The 20,733-nt window shown below is 37.3% G+C and overlaps 1 protein-coding gene across 4 annotated transcripts in view; it reads left to right on the top strand.

The window, feature by feature from the left end:
• Nucleotides 1–20,733, top strand: part of TENM2 (teneurin transmembrane protein 2) — a 479,299-nt gene that overhangs the window by 395,402 nt on the left and 63,164 nt on the right. For 2 of the 4 annotated variants that reach the window (XM_041488023.1, XM_041488022.1), the window contains 3 exons: nucleotides 210–404; nucleotides 6,078–6,278; nucleotides 8,183–8,368. In XM_041488023.1, coding sequence (XP_041343957.1) covers nucleotides 210–404; nucleotides 6,078–6,278; nucleotides 8,183–8,368 — 582 coding nt within the window. Of the gene's footprint in view, nucleotides 1–209; nucleotides 405–6,077; nucleotides 6,279–8,182; nucleotides 8,396–20,733 lie in introns of all 4 variants that reach the window. The other 2 variants (XM_041488020.1, XM_041488021.1) reach the window with 1 other exon arrangement.

Genomic DNA, 20,733 nt, shown 5'->3' on the forward strand with positions numbered 1-20,733 from the left:
TGCCCAACACATATGTGCTTTATTAAATAGCAATCAAATTATTTGTTTGAGAAATGAAGAACTGAACCACTGCAAATTATCTTGGATTATTTTTTCCTGAGTAACTGAACATATTTGAGTATAAGTGTTTGATAGTGGATTTTTAGTGCACTTTTACATGACTACATGCATGACCCTGTGTGTTGTTCTTCTTTCATTCCGTTTTCCAGCTGCCTGCCCCGTTCTGTGCAGTGGCAATGGTCAGTACTCCAAAGGCACCTGCTTGTGCTACAGTGGCTGGAAAGGTCCAGAATGTGACGTGCCCATCAGCCAGTGCATTGACCCCTCATGTGGAGGTCATGGCTCCTGCATCGAAGGGAACTGTGTCTGTTCTGTGGGCTATAAAGGAGAAAACTGTGAGGAAGGTAGGATATTTTTTTTTCTTATTGTTAGTTTGTTTTCTGGGTTTGGGAGTTATTTAATGGCTAGGAAAAAAGGAATGAATAGAATAAAAATGTAAGCATAAAACTGCTGTAGCAGGTAAAAGAGGGTAAAAATGTAGTCCACCACAATTTTACTGATCTATCAGAGTTCAGACCAAACTTCAGGCCTTCTGTATACATTGCTTTGCAGTACTAAGAGTGTCTGCCACAAGTAAACCTGAATAATTCCTTTGTTGAAGAGCAAAGAAAAATCTTTTCTTATGGATTATGTTTACCGAACAGTTTAGATGTGAAATGCTGAGGGAAAAGGAGCAGTGGTAGACAAAATTGTATAGCTTCAACTTCACACAAAGCACATATCAATCACTATTAAGACAGAAACTGATGAAAAATATTTGAAAGACTTGGATATCCATGTTACTTACAGACTTAATGTGGGGCAAATTGCTCCTGTTGGCTGCAATCATAAGGAAGTTAAGGATTAAGGAGAGGTAAATGGCACACACGAGCAATAACTGTCCTTTAGATGCAGAAAAGCTTTTCAAATTCAAAGTGTCCAATTCCTTGAGTATGTAGAATGAACAAATTTTTAACAATAACCCATGCAAAATGTGGTCATAGATTTAGCTCAATAATGGTTGTTTTCTGTTAGAATGCACAATGTAAATTGGACTGCTTTTCTTTTTAAAATATATTACTATGCTCCAGTTTATTAATCCTCCAAACAGAGAAGCAGCTCGAGTACTGAAGTGATAGGGCTGGGGTGTCGTGCTGTTAGGACTGAGGAATTCTCTGGATTATTCTGAATGGGTTGCAGAGCTGTATTGATACTGTGTGTATCAGTTTTCATCTTACCCTGTAGTGAACAGCTGTCTCTCCCATCAGAAATGAAACGGAAGAAAACTGTGGATGAGCAAACCACTAAGGGTTTTATTGTCAGGATCGCAGTCATCACCTTTAGGACAAGATCTGGCATTAGTCTGAGTGGATTTGTGGTAAAAGGAAAAAAAAAAAAGAAAACCAAAGAAACCAAGGATCCTCACTGGTGGGACTGCAATTGTTTGTTCAGTTCATTCTTGTCATCTGCTTCCACTAAATCCTCTCAACACTGATTGTTAGGGCTTTTCTCCAGAATTCAGTTGAAGCCAAGAGTTTTGCGTTGTTTTTGACGGATTACATTTTAAACTATATCCAGAAAATGCTGTCATGTCTTTTTTGCCCCTTAGAATTTATAGTTCTGAGTTCACCCTGAGTGTGTGATACTAGGAGATATTCAAAAATTATCTGAAATGCCTTACTTTAACTATCATTCTCATGAAAATCAAAGATGGAAAAGACTGTCTTTAACATGCTCTACAGCAGCCAATCTGTTCCCCAGGACTGCAGAACCTCTCTTTCTGGTACTAACTGCAATTGTTTGCTTGGTCTCATTAAGTTTTATACATTTCATCATATTTTATGTTGTTGTATAAATGCGTGTATTATTAGAGAGATTATGGTAGATAGCCTAAAATGATCTTTGTTTCATTTAATTCAAGAAATTTTACCTTGCAGCCATTCCTCCCTCACTTTGATTGTAATTTCCAGGTAGTTGAATGGAATTCTCTCTCTGCTTTCAGCTCTCTAGAATGGCTGTGGTCTGTCTGGGCCATGGGTCCCCATGGATCTATCTACCTTGAATCCCCAAACTCCTGTAAGAGAAATAGGCTCCTGTAGTGCTTAGTCCATCTTATTGTCAGGTGAATGTTTGGAATGGTGAAGCAGAGACATCAGCAGCTCCTGAGAAGTTTCTAGAAAAAGTCAGTGCAGGCATTTTTGCAAAGGTATTGGGTTAACTCCAGCCAAAATTGGGACCACAACAAATCTGTCAGTCAACAGAGCTTTTTGGGAGGTGAATGGCTATGTGAGATGAAAGGATATACATTATTTAATCAACACTGTGCTTGGAAGGATACGTTTCTTCCTAAAAAGATAAATGTATTACAAAGGCAGGAGGTATTGATTGCAAACTTGGAAGGGGCCAATAACATTACAAGAAAGGTTAAAGTAACCTTTTGCATATATGATTGGGCAATAAATAAGTCAATGAATTAATTTGCAAATAAATAAAAATCAACCACCATGTTTCTACTCTAAAATTCCATTTCTTTTGTACATATTTCTCACATTAATTGAGTACTGTGGGAGAAAGGATATGAAGTGATGTCTCTCTAATTAATCATCTAGTCTTAGTTAAAGTTTTTGCATGAGTAGAAATTTTACACTTTTAATGGTAGAATGATAGAAATAATATTTCTATATTTATATATAATATATGAAATCTCCTCTATTGATTTGAACTTCCAAAAGGAATGGCAAAGGTTGATTCATTTGCCATTTTCCAACTAGGATATTGAATTAGAATAAGTGGGTCAGCAATTTTTTTTTCTTCCCAATAGCTTTTTATTTCTGATATTCATCATGGTTATATTGTTCAAACAATTTACCTGAAATGAAAGTGACACCAAAATCAATATTTTTGATGCACAATTTTTGCAGCATAAACACTGTTTTTCTATTAACAAATTTGCACAGAAGATGAAGTGGGGTATTTGTCAGGCTTCATTCAGTCTACTTTGGGGGGACACAAGTGAAATTGCCAAATTAGGTTAAGTTAAGGGTGGTTTTCTTGTCACTTTCCTGGTCGAGTCATTTTTCAATGACATTTAACTTCGTAAGTGTAATTCATGGCTCTTTGGGGACTTCGTGGTACATATTGTTTGAAAAACTCCTTGACCTCCTTTTTGTCCTTAAGGATATAAATTGCTTTCAGTACCTTTTTTTTGTCAAATCTACAGAGGGCCCAATACTAAATGAGCTCTAATGATCTGAGCTGCCAGGGGGCTGTGAGTTCCAAGCCCAACGTACTTGCTGAGGTGCATTCTCCTTTGTTTAAACACCAAAGATGGTCCATGTATAAGTCCTGATTAAATGCCATTGTAAACCCTGCTGCACCTCAGGGCCAGAACCTCTGCAACACAAGTCAGTGCAGTTCTATTGCAGGTAATCACATTATGCTAATTTCAACAGCGAGGATCTGGCCCGAGATGATAATTCTGAGCATGTATTAAAATAGAACGAGATTGGAGCTCAGAGTAAAAACTCTCCTCAGTTTAAACTTTGAAAGCTGCTCCTTACCCAGATGATAGAACAAAACAGCTGTAAAGCACATTTGTCTGGAACAAAGGACAAAGGTGTTTAGTGTGTTATCCTGTAAAACAAGGGAAACTGGGGGCTTAGGGCATTGATAGGCTCATTCTGTAGAAATAAATCAAAGCTGCATGAGCACTGTAATTCAGGATAGAGGGAAGACAGTTAATTTATGTAGCAGAAGGTGGTGTTTTTCATATGCTCCACATTCCTTTCATTAGTGCTTTCATTTGAGAAGGAAGATGATACATTCCTGACAAGGAGAGTACATTATGACTTATCATTATCTCCTAAAGTTAGCTGTCCTATAACAACGTTATACACGTACTACCCTTCTACATTTTCTGTTAAAATATATATTCTAAAAGAGCCCAAAATAGACCAAATGTTGGGGGGAAGTAACCTTCATCCTTAAAGTAGATTTACCTAAGTATTTGTGTACTTTACTTCTTTATTCAGTCAGACTGTTTTATCACAGCTCTGTGACCATTGAGTTCAACAGCAGTTGCACAAAAGATGCATTGTAAACTTCAGACAGATTATAATTTGGCTAAGCACAAAGAAGAACTATACAGGACAAGCACTATGTCTAATTTAAAAGAGTTTATGAATTTGTCAACTTTGAGGTGAACCACGAACCAATCTTGGTTTACCTATAAATACAAAATTATATTATAATATTTTCATGTCCAATTAACTCAGCTTTAAATCTTATAGAAAAAAAGAAAAAGCAAACCCAAAATAATACCCGTTGTCATTATTAAAATGAAAATTTTGTAAGAAATTTTATAGTAATTTATTCCTGAAATACTGTATTCTGAATTCTATACTACTGTATTCTGATAACTCATTTTATTGCATCTCTAAATGCACCTGTCTCAATCCTCTGCCTTTATCTAATCTATATACTTGCTTTAAATGTTCTACAACTAAATAAAATAGTTTGACAAGGCTCTGTGTTTATAGAAAAGTTGAGATTTGAAAGATAAGTATTGTTCACATCAGATGGAATGAAAATGTCTCTGCCTTAATTTGGAAGGATCAGTTTGGAAAAGATTAGAGATAAATAACTTTCATTATAAACTCAGATCTTCCTGGAGCAGCAAGAGAGAATGCAAATCATTCTTTTCTTGGTCCTGCTCTTGTGAGCTGATATATACCAGTCATGAGCTATACTACTGTATTCTGATAACTCATTTTATTGCATCTCTAAATGCACCTGTCTCAATCCTCTGCCTTTATCTAATCTATATACTTGCTTTAAATGTTCTACAACTAAATAAAATAGTTTGACAAGGCTCTGTGTTTATAGAAAAGTTGAGATTTGAAAGATAAGTATTGTTCACATCAGATGGAATGAAAATGTCTCTGCCTTAATTTGGAAGGATCAGTTTGGAAAAGATTAGAGATAAATAACTTTCATTATAAACTCAGATCTTCCTGGAGCAGCAAGAGAGAATGCAAATCATTCTTGGTCCTGCTGTTGTGAGCTGATATATACCAGTCATGAGATGAATTCAAGTTGTTTAAGACATTAATTTGACCTTGACCTTCAATTCCACAGCAAAAGGTACTTGGTGAAGCCTCCATGTGGGTATTGCCAGTAAAGCATAGCATTGTTATACAGATTCATGATATAAGATAAAAATTTGGAAACTCATAATGTTACTGATAAAGTTCATTTGAAAGACAGCTTGTAACATTCCTTTATAGGACTGAAACAGCAACTGAAATTCCATTACATCATTTTCCATCATAACTATTTTCACTTTCTTGTTTCTGGGTTGAATTCCTTATCTGTATCTGGTTTTACTTCTTTAAGAGAAACAATCTCCTGGTTTAGAATATGCGTTGAAGTAACCAAGGTTCTCAGTTTCACAGCTCAGCTACTAATGGACCATGGATCAAACATTCAGAAGTGCCTAAATAATTAGGAGTCTACATGAAGCTGAAAGCAACTGACATTCTGACTTCTGTGTACTTGGAGTGGCTGTCCTAATGTTCAAACAATGCTCTAACATTTTAATAGTAATAATAGCAGTTTTTATAAAGATACTCCAAGTAAAAAATGTTTTTAAACTGCAAATTATTAACTTATTTAGTACTTGAAATACACTGCATGACTCATTGGAGCTTCAGTGTATTTCAGAAGAAATGTCTCCAGGTTTATGTGTGAAACTCTGACTATATATATATTTAAGTGGTATTTTTAAGTCTTCATGCTTCTCCACCACAGCATTCCTGCAGTAAACTGTCATTGCACAGTCAAACCCCGCTTGATTTATTTAATATAAAATGTAAATTACTTCACTTTCCCATTCTCAGACCAGGTTTTAATATGACTTGGACAGCTCCCTCAGTTTGCTCTATTTATCACCATGGTCCAGACTTTCCGGAGCACATTTTCCAAACACCCCCTCGTGTGAAGTGACCCTTCTGCACACGTTTTTTTGTTTCCTCCTGCAGTGGACTGCTTGGACCCGACGTGCTCCAACCACGGGGTGTGTGTGAACGGGGAGTGCCTGTGCAGCCCGGGCTGGGGAGGAGCGAACTGCGAGCTGCCCCGCGCGCAGTGCCCCGAGCAGTGCAGCGGGCACGGCTCCTACCTGCCCGACACGGGGCTCTGCAGCTGTGACCCCAACTGGATGGGCCCCGACTGCTCCGTTGGTAAGATGGCACTCTTGCACCGAGAATGACTCAGGAACACGCGGGAGGCAGTTCTGCAGAAAGAGCAAAAGAAGGCTTTGTTAAGAGAACCGCGCGGTTTTTATAGAGTGGTGCGATACGTTCTGTTTGATTGGCTAACTAACAAAAACACCTTCCTCATACACCGTCCTTGAGAAGAACAGAAAGATGAAGTAGAAAAACACCACCTGCAGATTGTTTATACTGACAAGTTATCACATCCTTACACCTCCCTAAAAATTCTCACAAGCCGCTGTGAGCAACGCTTGCCGTTTCTCTCTCTCTCTCTGTCCCATGGCATCCACAGTAAGAAAAAGAGTTTTTTCCTCATTTTGCAATCATGTTGCTGTTTTGTTCAAAGGTTAATACCTATGGCGAGTCTGAAATGCAGTAATAATTGAGAAAGTTGTCTTTGTTACACCATTTGGGCTTGTTTAATTTTGTTGGGAAGAACTGTGGATATGCTTCTATATATATTTTCATGACATTCTTAATTTGGTTGGGAGATTGTGTTTTGTTCTAACATGGCTTCTCTTTTAGACTGAAAAAGTTACATAAGTGTACTTCAGTTTCTCAACTGTAAATGAAAATGTTCAATGTTTATAGGCGAAAAATACAGGGAATTTTGCTTTTACATTGTCAGTTGAACCTTGAGATGGTGCTGTAGGTCAAAACCCAGTGTCTCAAAACAATATTTACATTTTTCACAGTTATTCAGTTATTTCCTGAGGTTAATCAGCTGGAATACCCTACCAGTGGCATGAATATCAAGATGTGTTTTCTGCTTTATGGATAAGCAGTCAGAAAAATTCAAGAATGAGAGTTTTGCTGCCACTTTTTTTGGTGATGCATGGGGCAAAAGACCCTTCTACTTATCTGAAACTTAGCTGGCAGAGAGCAGTAGAATTTTTGGAGTGAGACACCAGATAACTGACCAAGTCAGTAATAGGAATACAAAAATCTCTCCTTGGAAAGTGACTTTTACCCATCATTCTAAATGACCCTGAATTGCTGCCATTCTCTGCCAAATGAGTTTTAGGTGAGTTTCAGTCTCAATTCTTAGCAAATCAATATCTGTCAAAATCCAGGTCCAGGTTTGAGTAGAGCAGAGCCACCTGCTCGCCTCCTTTGCTGTTGGGGACAGCACCTCTGACACTTGTTTGTGTCTGTGTGGAGGATGCAGCTCTTGTGGCTCTGTCCAGTGCACATTAGCAGCTTTTTTTAAACTGATGCTTTGGAGTGGCTACCTAGAACAGAGGCTAGACAAGGTTAAGAGAATAAAGTGGGTAATTATTTATTAAAGACCTTCTATAGATGCACCTTGGGCATTTAAAAGCCTCCAAGGGGGACTACATCCAGGATGGACAATGATCATGAGTTTTTCAGAAAATTTTAAGTTTGGTCCATTTACATATCAGGGGTTAATCCTCCAATTACAGCTTCAGGTAATGAAGTCACATTCCCCCAGTTTGCTCCCCCCAAATTCACTTTTGTTTATACTTTTCATGGCCTAAGACTGTAGGGTGTCCCTGAGTTTCAGGCCTAGAGGAATTCTTTCATCTGAGCAAAATGTGTAAACAGTAGCTAACACTTCACATGGAGTTTAGTTTTGTACTAATGCAGTACAGGATTTGAAAAATATAAAGACATATATATTAAAAAAATAAAGGTGTTTATATTAAAATATTTAAAAATATAAAGGCATTTGAAAAACCTTAAGGCATCAAAGCGACTTTTAATTTGGATTGCTTTTAAACACAAATTAAATGCCAGCTTTCATCAGAATGTGAGCAGGGCAGCTTTTGGGAGTGCAGTTTTGAGGAGAGGTGTTGCTGTGCTGCTCCCTTGCCCCTGAGGCTGGCAGTGACTGCTGTTCTCTCTCCTAGAAGTGTGCTCGGTGGACTGTGGCACGCATGGCGTGTGCATCGGCGGGGCCTGTCGCTGCGAGGAGGGCTGGACAGGAGCGGGCTGTGACCAGCGTGTGTGCCACCCCCGCTGCACGGAGCACGGGACTTGTAAAGATGGGAAGTGTGAATGCAGAGAGGGCTGGAATGGGGAGCACTGCACCATTGGTAGGCAAACGACAGGCACCGAAACAGGCACATATTGCTTTCTTTTCATAAATCGTAGAGACATAGTTATTGTCGTGGACTGTAATGGGCTGTTCCCTTAAGGACCCAAGTGCTCTCAGGTATCAACCCTGACTCAAAATGTGTTGGGGGAAATGCAGGTAGGCTCTTGGAATCATTTCAAATCATTAACAATGATTTGAATCACTAAGGACACAAGTGCCCTCAGGTATCAACCCTGACTCAAAATGTGTTGGGGGAAATGCAGGTAGGCTCTTGGAATCATTTCAAATTATTAACATTTCAAATCAGTAACAATGATTTTTGTAGATTTTTTTTCTTTTTATAGAGAAAAAAAACCATACAGAAACAACACAACAACAAATTCCACATTAATAAGTAAAGATGAAACAAATGGTACCATGTGTGATATCAACAAATACAACACATGGTACTATGGAGGAGATCTCAGTATCATCTGATCCTGAATGATTTTCAAACCTAACTAAGCATTCCTTTGTGTGAATGGCCTCTTTTTCAATTTCCCAGTCTGACCCATCCGTGCTGTCCTGCTGTTGTACCTCATGTGTGAAACACAGCCCAGCAGCAGCACCCAGAGCAGGGCTCAGTGCTGGGGAATGTGTGTTCTGCTGGTACAGGATCAGCTCCCTGGCGTTCTCCCATGCTGTGCTGGGACAGTGGTCCTGCTGTTTGCATGGAGACAGTGCCAGCCTGTGGGCTGCTGTGAGCCCCTTCCCTGAGAGCCTGCAGCTCACTGCAGCATCAGCATCACAGTCTCAGCTGGGCTCTGTCAGCCTGGGAAGTTCAAAAAGGTCATCCCTACATAAAGCAATGATGTTCTATCCTCTCAATTACCATGCTTGAAAATTTACTTGAATGAGAGATTAATTGTTCCCAAGTGAAGTTCTTTATTTTGTCTCTACAAGGAGTCAGGCAGTCTATTTGGATTGTTTTGAAAATTTACTCAAAGGAGAAAACTGTTATTTTCTCTGAGCTATAATCAAAAATGGGAAATTCTCAGTGATCACATCCCTTCTGAGAAGTCTGAGCATATTTATCTGGAGCAAGAGTATCCCATCTACTGAGACTGTGAGGTTCAGGCAAGTGCGCTTTTCTCCAGAGAATTTTTGGAGAAATGTGAAGTATGCCTTAGAAGAAATCTGATGAGTCCAAATCCAGAGTCATGTTGTTTTCATTATCTTAAGGTGGTGAATTTAAGAACGGAGTAGGTCACTTGATATTTTCGTGGCAGTCAGGGACCCTAATGGGACAGTCCTATTACAAGTGAATTGTTATTTCTTTACTTAAACGTATGGTGAGATTCTTGCATCCCTCAAGTTGTTTTTCTTTTTCATTCCCCTCTGATTTCTGTTTGGATATACAAACCGTTTCCAACGCACACATGATTTGGAAACTAAAAGTATACTCCTATTGGAGAGATGAAAAAAAAAAAAAAGAAAAATTGATACATATTTTCAGGGCATATCCTTTGATGTTGTGGTGCTGCATGCTTCCTCCACACTGTGCTAATATGATTTAAATCAAAGCTTTTATGACTGAACACTTTGTGACCAGCACAGATGCAGAGTGTTTTTTTCATAATTGCTTTCAGACTTCCATCATATCAACATACCTCTGCTAGATTAATCCAGGCATTTTGTTTTCAAAGTTCTTCCCAGATCTTTACAAAATGCCTAGTATATAATTTTTTCATTAAATTCTTTAATAATTGCTTATTTCAGAAGTTAATGCTTCGCACAAAATTTGTTTTGCTTTATAATCTCTTAGTAATGTGCCGATGTTTAGAAGTAATTAGTGTATGTAAAGTCTTCATTACTGTGCAGACAAAAAGATGCCTTTTACCAAGATCTCAAAGCAGGCTGGAAACTGCAAGCTGAACTAGTGAACTCTGAAGTGAGATTTTAAACCTAATTTTCAGGGCTTTGAACTAGATATCTTCCTTATTATAGATGTGTCTAATCAATTCTTTTCAGAGGAAGGGTGATACTTCCAAAGTGATAAAAATATGTGTAAGCCTTTTTTGTTTGGTGTGTATTACACAAATTTCCTTGAAACTTAAAGTGGTCCTGCCTGTGGCAAAGATGAGACTAGTGCAAAAAATTCAGGTATGCCCTTCTAGTTATCATGGATGAAGTTTGTGCAGTCAGAGATTCTTGTGACAGGCCTGTATCAGCAGGAATTTTCACATGGTCATGTCCTGAGGCCATTTACAAAAGCACAAAGGCTGGTGCCAGGAATGGGATTGAGTTCAGAGGGACAACTCAGTGTGACCCCACTGGTTCACGTTACATGGAGCTGAAACACAGAGTTCAGAGGAAAAGGATGGTAAAAGTCATTTTTGTCAGCATTGGTATGAAATTTCTAGAAGTTACCCCTGGAAAATTTGTGCTTAGAATGAATTGATACTTTGGTGCAATGATGAGTTGCTCAAGATGTTTTAAACGTCAGTGTGAAGAGCTAAAGTGCACTTAAATTTTACAGAAACTCAGTATCAGAGTACTGCCCTTATGGTTTCATTTTCAGCTGAAAGTTTGACACAGCATTTAATGTCAGAATTACTGAGGAGTGTCTGCCTAAAAAGATGCTACAAATTAGTCCTTTCTGGAAGGTACCTGAAAACTGCACAGGCTGTTTGTCCTAAGGCAGGAAAAGCAAATCTTGTAGAAGAGGTTATTTACTCTGAATTTCCATTTTTGCTACACCTAGTCTGAAATGAAGTCAGCAGAAAAACTTGCTTTGATTCCAGTGACTTTAGGCCAAGTCCACTTAAAACAAATTGATCTGTGAGGAAGAAATGGAGATTTCTATATAAAAACCATTTTCTTTTGTTTGTATTTCTTTACCAGTTTCTTTGTGCTATATTTACATGGCAGTGGAAAAGAAATCTTCATAGCAACCTGCAGGTATCCAAGTTCATTTGGGATATTTTATCCTATTTAATATCAAATGAGGCTTTAACAGATGTTTGACAGAATGCACACTTCTTGTCATTTCATTGTTGAGTATCTAAGCTCAAAAGTTTTAATAGAAATGCTTTTTTTTCCTCTGTTTTACCTGGTTTAAGAAAAGCACTCAGAAAATCCTCCCAGAACAGCAGTGTGAGCTCAGTACTGGCACAGTGTTTGTGCAAAGCAGCTTTTGCCTGTGTGCAATAGAATTATGTGTAAGAATCAATGCAAATAAAAAAGCATGCATGTTCCAAGTTACTCAGATTTTGATAAATCTATATCCAAATAATATAAAAGTGAGTGGAGTGAGTGTCTGGTCTTGCTCAGCTGCTCTTCGAAGCAGAGCAGAACTTCAGTTCACTTTGCTACTTCAGGTAAGAAAAGAAATTGCTTACCGGAGTGGTGATAAAGAAAATTAATCTTTTCCCAGTGCAAAAATAGACCTGTCAGGATATGTTTATTAAGTGATTACTATTCATTGATTGCAATTATGGAGGAAGTTATAACTAAATAATAGAGGGTAATCTAGATGAAAAAAATATTGGAAAACTAATAACAAAGTGAAAGAAAGGTATAGAAGTTGTTAATCTTGAACCCATTTCATGACAGAAATTTAAGATGGAGGATTCAGCTTTTCCTTAAATCATCTGAATGTTTTTTAAAACATGCTGCTATAAAACAGATCTGTTACTTTCACTGAAAATAATATCTGGATGTTTAAAACTGTTGTTTTTAAATGCTTGCAGAGGATGTTCTGCATATAAACTGTCAAGATAGCATTCCAAGGACAGTGTGATATATATGGAGATCTTATGAAACAGTCAGAAATACCATTTTAAAAGTGTAATTCCGTCTGTAATTCATATCCCTGGAGCATGGCCTCTTATTAAGTTATTGGTAAAAATCTCACTAGGAGACCAGTGAAAGCAGGATTTAATCTTAAATATTTACAAGTAAAATTTAAATTTACAAATGGATCTTTTAAGGTGAGCTCTGACTAGAAGGTGATATGTGAGGTTTTCTTTGGGGCTGCCTGTCAAATTCCCAAGCCTTGCCCTTGTCTGCTCATGTCCTCCATTAGAGTTAGGTCAAGTACTCCTTTTCAGACAGAAAGTGGGAGAAGGTTGTACTCAAGGCTATTTGGTAATATGTATACTCTGCTGCAGATTTTCATCCAGACAGTTCTTATATTTTATATTCTTTTTTTATTATTATTTTTAATGCAAATGATCTATACCCCTGGTACATTGAAGCTGAGCCTCCACCTGCCTGCCTGCCTGACAAAACACAAGCAGGTGATGAGTCCATCTCTTCAGGCTCTGCTTGGGTTCATTTAGCTTAGAAAAAATCCTTAAGATCATTAAGTCCAGCCACAAACCTCACACTGTTCTGGCCTTGGTAGGGCTTTTCTGAAATCTAACTCCAGAGCTGGGGATCAGCAACTTTCCCCCACTGGGTCCTTGGCCCTAAAACTGTCAAAATTGGAGAACAAGTTCCTTAGTGAAGAAGGGGTTTGGAAATCTGTATTAGCTCTGTATCTTATCTTCTATTTTTTCAAGGCCTTGAATAAAGGAGAAAGATTTGAAAAAAGCTAGGATTCTGTCACCTACATGGTGGAAAATAACCTAATATTTTCAGATGCATAAAAATGTACAGAAAAAAAGAAAGGACTTTGTGTCTAGGATGATTAAGAAGTTTAAGTTATAGTAAAAGATATTTGTGTTAGGAAAAAACATGTTAGAATAAATGAAAAACTGAAGGAGGTTGTCCAAGCAAATTGTGAATTCCTCATCAATGGAATTTTTAGGAACCATTTAGACAAACACTTGTTAGGAATAAGAGAGGTAATTCATCCTGCCCTGGGGCAGCAGCCTCACCAGAAATCATTGAACTCTATGAGCTCTCTTCCAGTCTCCTTTTAAATGAGCTTAGGAGGAAGAATGCCTTCTAAGGAGTTTATTTTTAATGGCCTACCTTAAGAGTTGTACTGTCATTCCCTTTAAGAGTCCAATGCCACTACTGAAAGTAGAATTGATAATTTATCCAGCCAGGGAGACTGATCTATGTGATCTGTATTTTCAGAACAATGGGTTGTCAGTGTGGATATTGAGCCACTCTAAAACATCCAAACAAGCTCACACCCCGTAGGGAAATATTTTAAATACTCTCCCTTTAAAGGTGAACACATATTCCACCTCTGGTTTTAATAAAAAATTGTTTACTACAAACTTTTTCCCCCTGAGTGCTTTGGGATGACCTTTCCAGCTTTGACACATGTTTATATTTTCTATCAGGTGGATGGATACCACAAGAAAAGTGTAAGGATTTAGTTCTTTACCTTATCACAGGCTCAATAATCAATGGAAACATTAATAATGTGGCATTGTGTTATCTTTGGATATAGCAAGATATTCTTGTCCCATGATAATGCTCTTTGTGTCAAAGATTTTTTTTTTCTTCTACTACTGATTTCTCTTGTTGTAATTACAACGGTAATGATTCAAAGATGAGGCAATTTTCAGGAGAGATGGAAAGTGTGTGGGAGGAGGCAGTGGAAAGCCATCGTATCTGACAAAGAGCAATTTAGAAGAAGCTAGATATATTAGACTTCTCCAATGGATTTCTAACTTAAAATTAATCTGTAACAGTTTATAACCTATCAAGGCATAAAAAACCCTCTAACAACGATGACAGGAATTTAGATTGCACACTCTGAGGAGGGAGGAACACTTTTTTGTTCATTTTATTTGAAAAATGCATAGAATATTTAAGTCATGACCACTTTTCATTACTGCAGATGTTGAAATATGTTGGTAATATATATATGAAGACATGACCAAAAATGTTGGAAATGTTGGCTGTTCCTGTATGTGCAGTTTCCAGTTCATCACATGTATCACACAGTTATCCCTCTGTTCTACACCTGGAAGCAGATTTCTCCTGATGCAGCCTTTTGGGAACATGGTGCCAAGCATTCTTTGGAGTTTAAGAGTTGCTCCCCCTGTGCCTCCTCAGCAAAGCAGAGGAGCAGCAGGTACCTCATGAGGCAACCTGAGATATTCTCAATTATTTCTGTCATTCACTGCACATCATTCACATTTTTTCTTCCATCATTCAAACACAGAAAGACTCAAAAGGTAGAAATCTACCTTATAGGATGGAATTTTGGGAACATATGTTATGTCATGTTACATTTTACAACCAAAGCCAAGGAAATGTACTCGTCACTTGGATAAATAAATGCTCATCTAGTCCAGCATCTCTGTGCTTCACAAAGGTCTGAGTTCCTGGTAAGTAAATATCTGGTAAATAAATTTCTTCCTGGGAATCTGATGCTTCTTATCTTTCCCAGCTATATTTGCTGTTGAGGTGCTTTGTTGGTTGCCTCATCTTTGTCATCTTTTATTTCTGAATAAAATCTCTTGGCTGTAGAGTCCCCAGATTCCATACTATGTAGATGGCTCTTGCTTGGGATTTCTGGTTCTGGTTTGTAACTTTGCAAATTCCTATGCTGAAAAATGAAATATACTGGCTACTTTTGTGGATCAGGGATGAGTAAACTTTCAAAGTAATTTCTGTAGCACTAAGGAATCCAGAACTACAATATACATCCACTTAATTCAGTCATAGCTGAGCAAGGTAGCTGATTATGAATACTTGGAAGAGGAAGCATCCTGTGTAGAGATTTCTGTATAGTGAGAGTGGTTTGACTTTCAAGGAGTTTAGAAAAAGAATTCCTTTCCATTTACAGAATTTACAGGGGGCAGCTGGGGATCTTTTTTGGCTGAAAGGCAAGCTTATTCATGAGGAAGAACTTTCCTGTTTGCATTCTTTGCTGAGGGCTTCCTGTAAATGATTGAAACATGTCACAGCTCAGTGTCAGAACACTTGAGTAGCTTTTTTCTTTCTCTTTTTACAGGATATTTGCAGAACATGACCTTATTTCTTTCCTTTCTAGCCCAAAAAATTTAATGAGTATGTTTTCAGCTAAACTTCCTGCATTTTGTCTGGTACTTCAAAGGTGCACCCAGAAGATCCTGGTGAATGGTTTCCCAAACTAAAACCACATTTCTTTTTTTTTTCATTTTGGAGGGTTTTTTCATGAGTTATATTGATTTTCTGGCCAATTCTTGAACTCTTAAAAGACCACAAAAAGTGAGGGAGGGCAATCAATCAGGGAGCTGATCTAACTTTTGAAAGGGCAGAGCCGATTATGCTGTTCCTAGCAGTATTCCTGGAGCCAGACAATCTTCTCTTCTCCTGCAGATAATATTTTCTGTATTATTTTGTACCCTGTGGTGTCAAGCAGAGCTTCAGCAAGGGAGTGAATTACACAATGTTGCTGGAAACAAAACAACAAAGCCACGGGAATGCTTGTGAGAGGTCAGTGGCAGGGATTGTATGGAGACAGAAAGGTAGATCTGGATCCTGAGAAACAGACATGTATATACATATATATAATATTTATACCTCCTAAGAAAGAAATACAAAAGAGAACAATAGCTGCCCATGCTTTTGAGACCTGCTGTTCATATTCCTGTTAAAGATACCTTTTTTTTGATCACTTGCATTCTTGCTTATACATTCTCAAGGTATCATTCTTGCATTGTCAGTATCAGTTTCACATAACCTTTCATGCTTGAAGACACAAATAAAGTCAAATGTATTTTGCCTGTCTGCTGCAAACTCGGTGGAATAATATTTCAGATGCAAATCTTTGCAAAGGGTTTTGGTTTTGGGTTGGTTTTTTTTTCCCAGCTTCTTGCCAATTTAGTATCAAATTAATAGTAGGATGCATTATAAGTTAGAGACTTGTCTTCCTAAGATATTTGATGCTTTTGAAATTCTCTACTCAATATTTTCTTAGTTTAATGTTATCTTAAAAATATTAATGTCGGAAATAAAAAGAAAAAAATGGTCTCTGAAGAACCTCTGAGGTGTCAGTTCAGGATTTTGCTGTGTGATCTATTTAGGGCTTCGGGGAAAAATGAAACTATTGAAAGGCTTCTCTTGAAGCTGTCAGCTCTCTCTTGTGCAGTAACTACTCACTGAGGATGAATACACACTGATGCTGAATATTGATACATCCTTCTTTCACTAAAAGCCCTTACTTAGACAGTTTTTTAACAGATCTTAAGGAATGAATGTGGGGACTTGTTCAGAGCACAAGTTATGAGGTTTCATGAGCCATTCTTATTGAAGAAAGTTTTTACAAAATTTATGTTATCCAGCTCTTTTCTCTTGTTCCTTCTTTCTTTCCATCCCTGTTCTGACCTGCTTATGAAATGCTCAATAGGATAACGATGCTTCTGGAGATTATTCCTGTGTGTAGCCTCAGCCTATTTCATTTTACATATAGCCTTTCTATACATATAAAAAGAAGCAAAGTTTGCTGTGCAACAGAAATCATCATATAATATAATATAATATATCTCATTTGCCCAAAGAAATTGCAAACATAATTTGGGTTACTGAAATGTAAGAGCCAAATATAAACTTGAATATTATTACAGGCATTTGGGTCTGAAGTTTTAGTTCATGTTCATCTTTTCGTGTTGAAAGTGAAAATAATTGGAATAATCCTGAGGTTGCTATTACCTGATTTATAGGTAATAAGAAGAAACTGTGCCCAACTGAGTAGCTCTCTACAATTTCCAGCACATTCTGCTGGTTTTCAGTGATGCAGTGTTGATTGGCGTATTGCTGTCCATCTTAGGCTGTCAGTTGTCTTCAAAACACATCCATGCTGGGATAGATGGAGACAAAGCAGTGCTGGTGTCTCATTAATCAGAGTTCAGAGCCAGACTGCTGAAAGCCAAAGGAAAAGCAGGACATGATATATTGAGGTTGCTATGTTTGTCATCATCCCCTCTTCATTCACTAACGGGATTAGAGCAGAAAGGATTCATGGCCCAGCTGTTCCCTGAGGATTTTCAGCTCTGAGAGCTGACCCTGAGCACTGCACACTTAAATATTTCACTCAAAAAAAAAAGTACCTCTCTTAAACAGTTAAGCAGTTTTCATGGAAAAGTAGCAAGTTTGCTTTCATGAAGGATTTGCTGTGACATGGATCAAAACATTATCCTTAATGAAAATTTAGGCAGGGGAGACATGGCTGTCTTGCTTATCCACATAAAGCTTTTCTCCCTCTCACTCTACTACACTTAAAAGATATTTTTACTCCTGCCTTACTGTGGTCAGCCAGCTGTGTGGCCCATGAGTGGCATCTGACATCTGGGATGGATATTCTTGTGGTGACTCTGGTTTTTGGGAGCTGGGCTACAGCTCAGCTGTTCAAGTCAAACAGTCTCTGGGTTCTCTCAAACACGGTTTGCAAAGCAGCCCCCAAGTCCTGCCCCACTTCCTCTGTTCCACAGTGCCTCTTCAAAAGTGTCCTGCATTCTGGAACTAGGGAGCCATCATTTTGACAAACAACTATCTAAGTGTGTTGCTTTTTTCCTAATCCCACTGTATCTTTATTTTCTATTTGTAGTTTTTAACAGTTCAGTGCAATGCAGCTTGATCAAACTCAGCATCAATAGACTGTATCCTGCTTTTAAAATGCTGTAAAACAAGATACCATCAAAATAGCTGCGAGAAAAGGTTTAGATATTTCTTTTTAAATGTTCTAGCTTGATTAGGGTAGATTGAACTACATGAGCTAATAGTTAATTGTTCATATATTTGAAAAGTATAAACACTTCTAACATTTCAGTATATTTTTACATGAACCCATATGAAGACGAAATTCTTCTCTGTTTAATTATAAAATTTCAGATGAGTATTTTTTTAGGTAGCTATTGGAAGACTAAAGTTGTTCAAGAGTTTGAAAAATAAGTAAGATTCATAATTCACCTAGACCATATATGTTTTAATTTTCTTTCAAATAGTTTTTCATAGCATTGAACAACTGAGCTAAAGAACCACGATGCATCAAGGTGCAGTCCCTGTTCTGAAGAGAATTAGTAGGAATAATAACTTTGGTATCTTAGAAGTAAATATAAGGGTGCAATTGTGATTAAAACCATTCTTTTTAATTAAAAACTAAATCAGTTTGTAGTGGAGAATATTACTAGGTTGCTAGGTTGTGATTTTAGGCTAGATGCAATACTAAGTGAACAATTATCCAAAAGCACAAATTAACAACAACAACAAAAAAATCTGTTTAGGAATAGCATTTTTTGCCTGGATCATGATGGTTTATTGATTTTGAAAGTGGTGTTGCTTCAAATACAGTGATTTTTCAATTGTTAGGAATCATAAGACATTGCTGAGTTTCTTGTGGAAGGAGCTCCTCAAGGATAGCACTGAAGCTATTTTTGTAAATTCAGCATGTACAAACACAAACCCCTAAATGTCCCAGAAGATGCTGACTCTCCTAAAAACAGAGACACATTAGTACAGATGAGAGAACTGACTTTTTGTTTAAACCACTGGGAATTCCAAAGAGTAGAACTCAGTCCCTGATGTAGCATGCTGCCATCCACCTTTCAGCACAGTTTAAATATAAACTGTTCTGACTGCTTTCCATTCCATGAAGCAAGGCAAAATGTGTGTATGCTGAGTTACAGATCACTTATCTCTCAAACGAAGAGGAATTAGCATTACAGCATTCAGCCCTGCAATGGAAGACAGTGTGCTCAGAATGAAGTAGTTTTGTAAAAAAAGGGTGGTTCTCTTCCCCTTCCATATTTTATTTTTAAATTGCAGAATTCCTTGCTTTTGGACCATAAAGGTATTGCTGTAAGCAGGAAGCCATGACTCATTATTTGTTGTTGAAAAGTGAATGAATTTGTTAAAATGTTTGCAAATTGTGATTATTCCATACTTTTTTTCTAAGGGTAGCTTTATAACAGTACAGGAAAAGCAGTAGCAATGTGCCTTTTCTTGTTTCAGAAGCTCTTGAAAAGATGCTTTAGAATTAAGACAGAAACTCATTGCATAGGAGTTTGTTAGGATTCTGAAATGAAGGTTAATGTTGCTCCCATGTGGCATTGCTAATAGCTGAATCAGGGTGGGGGGGGTAGAGTGACACAGATTTTTAGATACAATTCATCTTTTTATTGGCTTTAGAATAGGGGTAAAACTGCTTTTTTGTTACTGTCTCCCTTGGATCATTATTAATTGATTCTTTATCATGAAACCAATCCATATATATCTTCAGTGTGTCCTGTGAATATTTGAAACTTTTATTTTCCAAAATAAATCAGAAATATTGATTTAGAATGCAGAAAGCCTGCCATATTTAGAGAACAGGGCATCAAAGTCAAGGTCACCCTGTTTGTAAAGGCTGAATGGACACTGGCTGATTTTTCATTGGAATCTTTTGTTGTACATTCCATAACAATTTTGATTGCTTGTATGCTGAATAAAAAAGTGAATTAAAATCACTCAGACCCACCTTTAATTATAAACAGTACTTCATATATGTAATCAAAAGGGTTAATTAGCAATGAAATATCAATCAGCAGACTTTTTGGATACACTGAAAAGTCTTCTAAATTTGTTAATATTTCCATTCCACATGAAAGTTTGGGGTTTTTTTTTAATACAATTAAGACAATGCTTATTACAATCTAATTATATCCCCATTCTTTTAAATCTTTCAATCTTCCATACACAAAGAATATGCTAAGTAAAATCTGTCATCTTTGACCAGTATTTGTGTTTCTAGTTATCATGAAATTTCTAAGATCCTCATTAACTAATTTAAAAGCATTTACTGCAGGAAAATTTTAAAGTATGAGATGCTTAGTAAAGGGAAATATTTATTCAGCAGAACTGGGGAGATTTAACATGTGTGCCTTCCATTGAAGACTGCATCTAGTTACTCAATTTCTATAGTTACACTTTCTCCTACTTATTAAGGATTTTTGTCAGAAATTATGATATTAAACACTACAGTTTTAAAAATTCCTAGCAGGTTGTATGTAATGTTTCTAATTTCTGAAGTGAGCATTCCCATTGATACTATATGGGAGATTTAATAAAATTATTTGCAGAATATGTCCCCAGATCTTAATTATTTATTTGCTGTATTTTAATGCTTGAGATAAAAACGTAATGAAATGTGAGGAGGGATGTCACTCAAAAATGAATAAATGACAGTGAAGTGAAAAGGAAAATGTCAGTTCTCATCAGTATTGCTTCTGAATTGTTGTCCTATGACTAAAGATTATAGGTTTATTAAAGATGAACTTCCACAGGGCTACTGCTACTGATCCCTTACTTGAATTAGGTAACTTCAGTCCAGCCTAGGAAATAATTACAATTGGTAAGTGGTTTCCTTCAGAGTGAGAAGCAGGTGAGCGTGCTGGAGAACCCGCGTACAAGTCTTGTGTTGACAGATTCGTGCCTTGAGGATCCAGGCTGTGTCAC

This window comes from Pyrgilauda ruficollis, unplaced genomic scaffold (assembly GCF_017590135.1).
Source record: "Pyrgilauda ruficollis isolate IOZ18807 unplaced genomic scaffold, ASM1759013v1 scaffold86, whole genome shotgun sequence".
In the NCBI taxonomy this organism is placed as follows: Eukaryota; Metazoa; Chordata; class Aves; order Passeriformes; family Passeridae; genus Pyrgilauda; species Pyrgilauda ruficollis.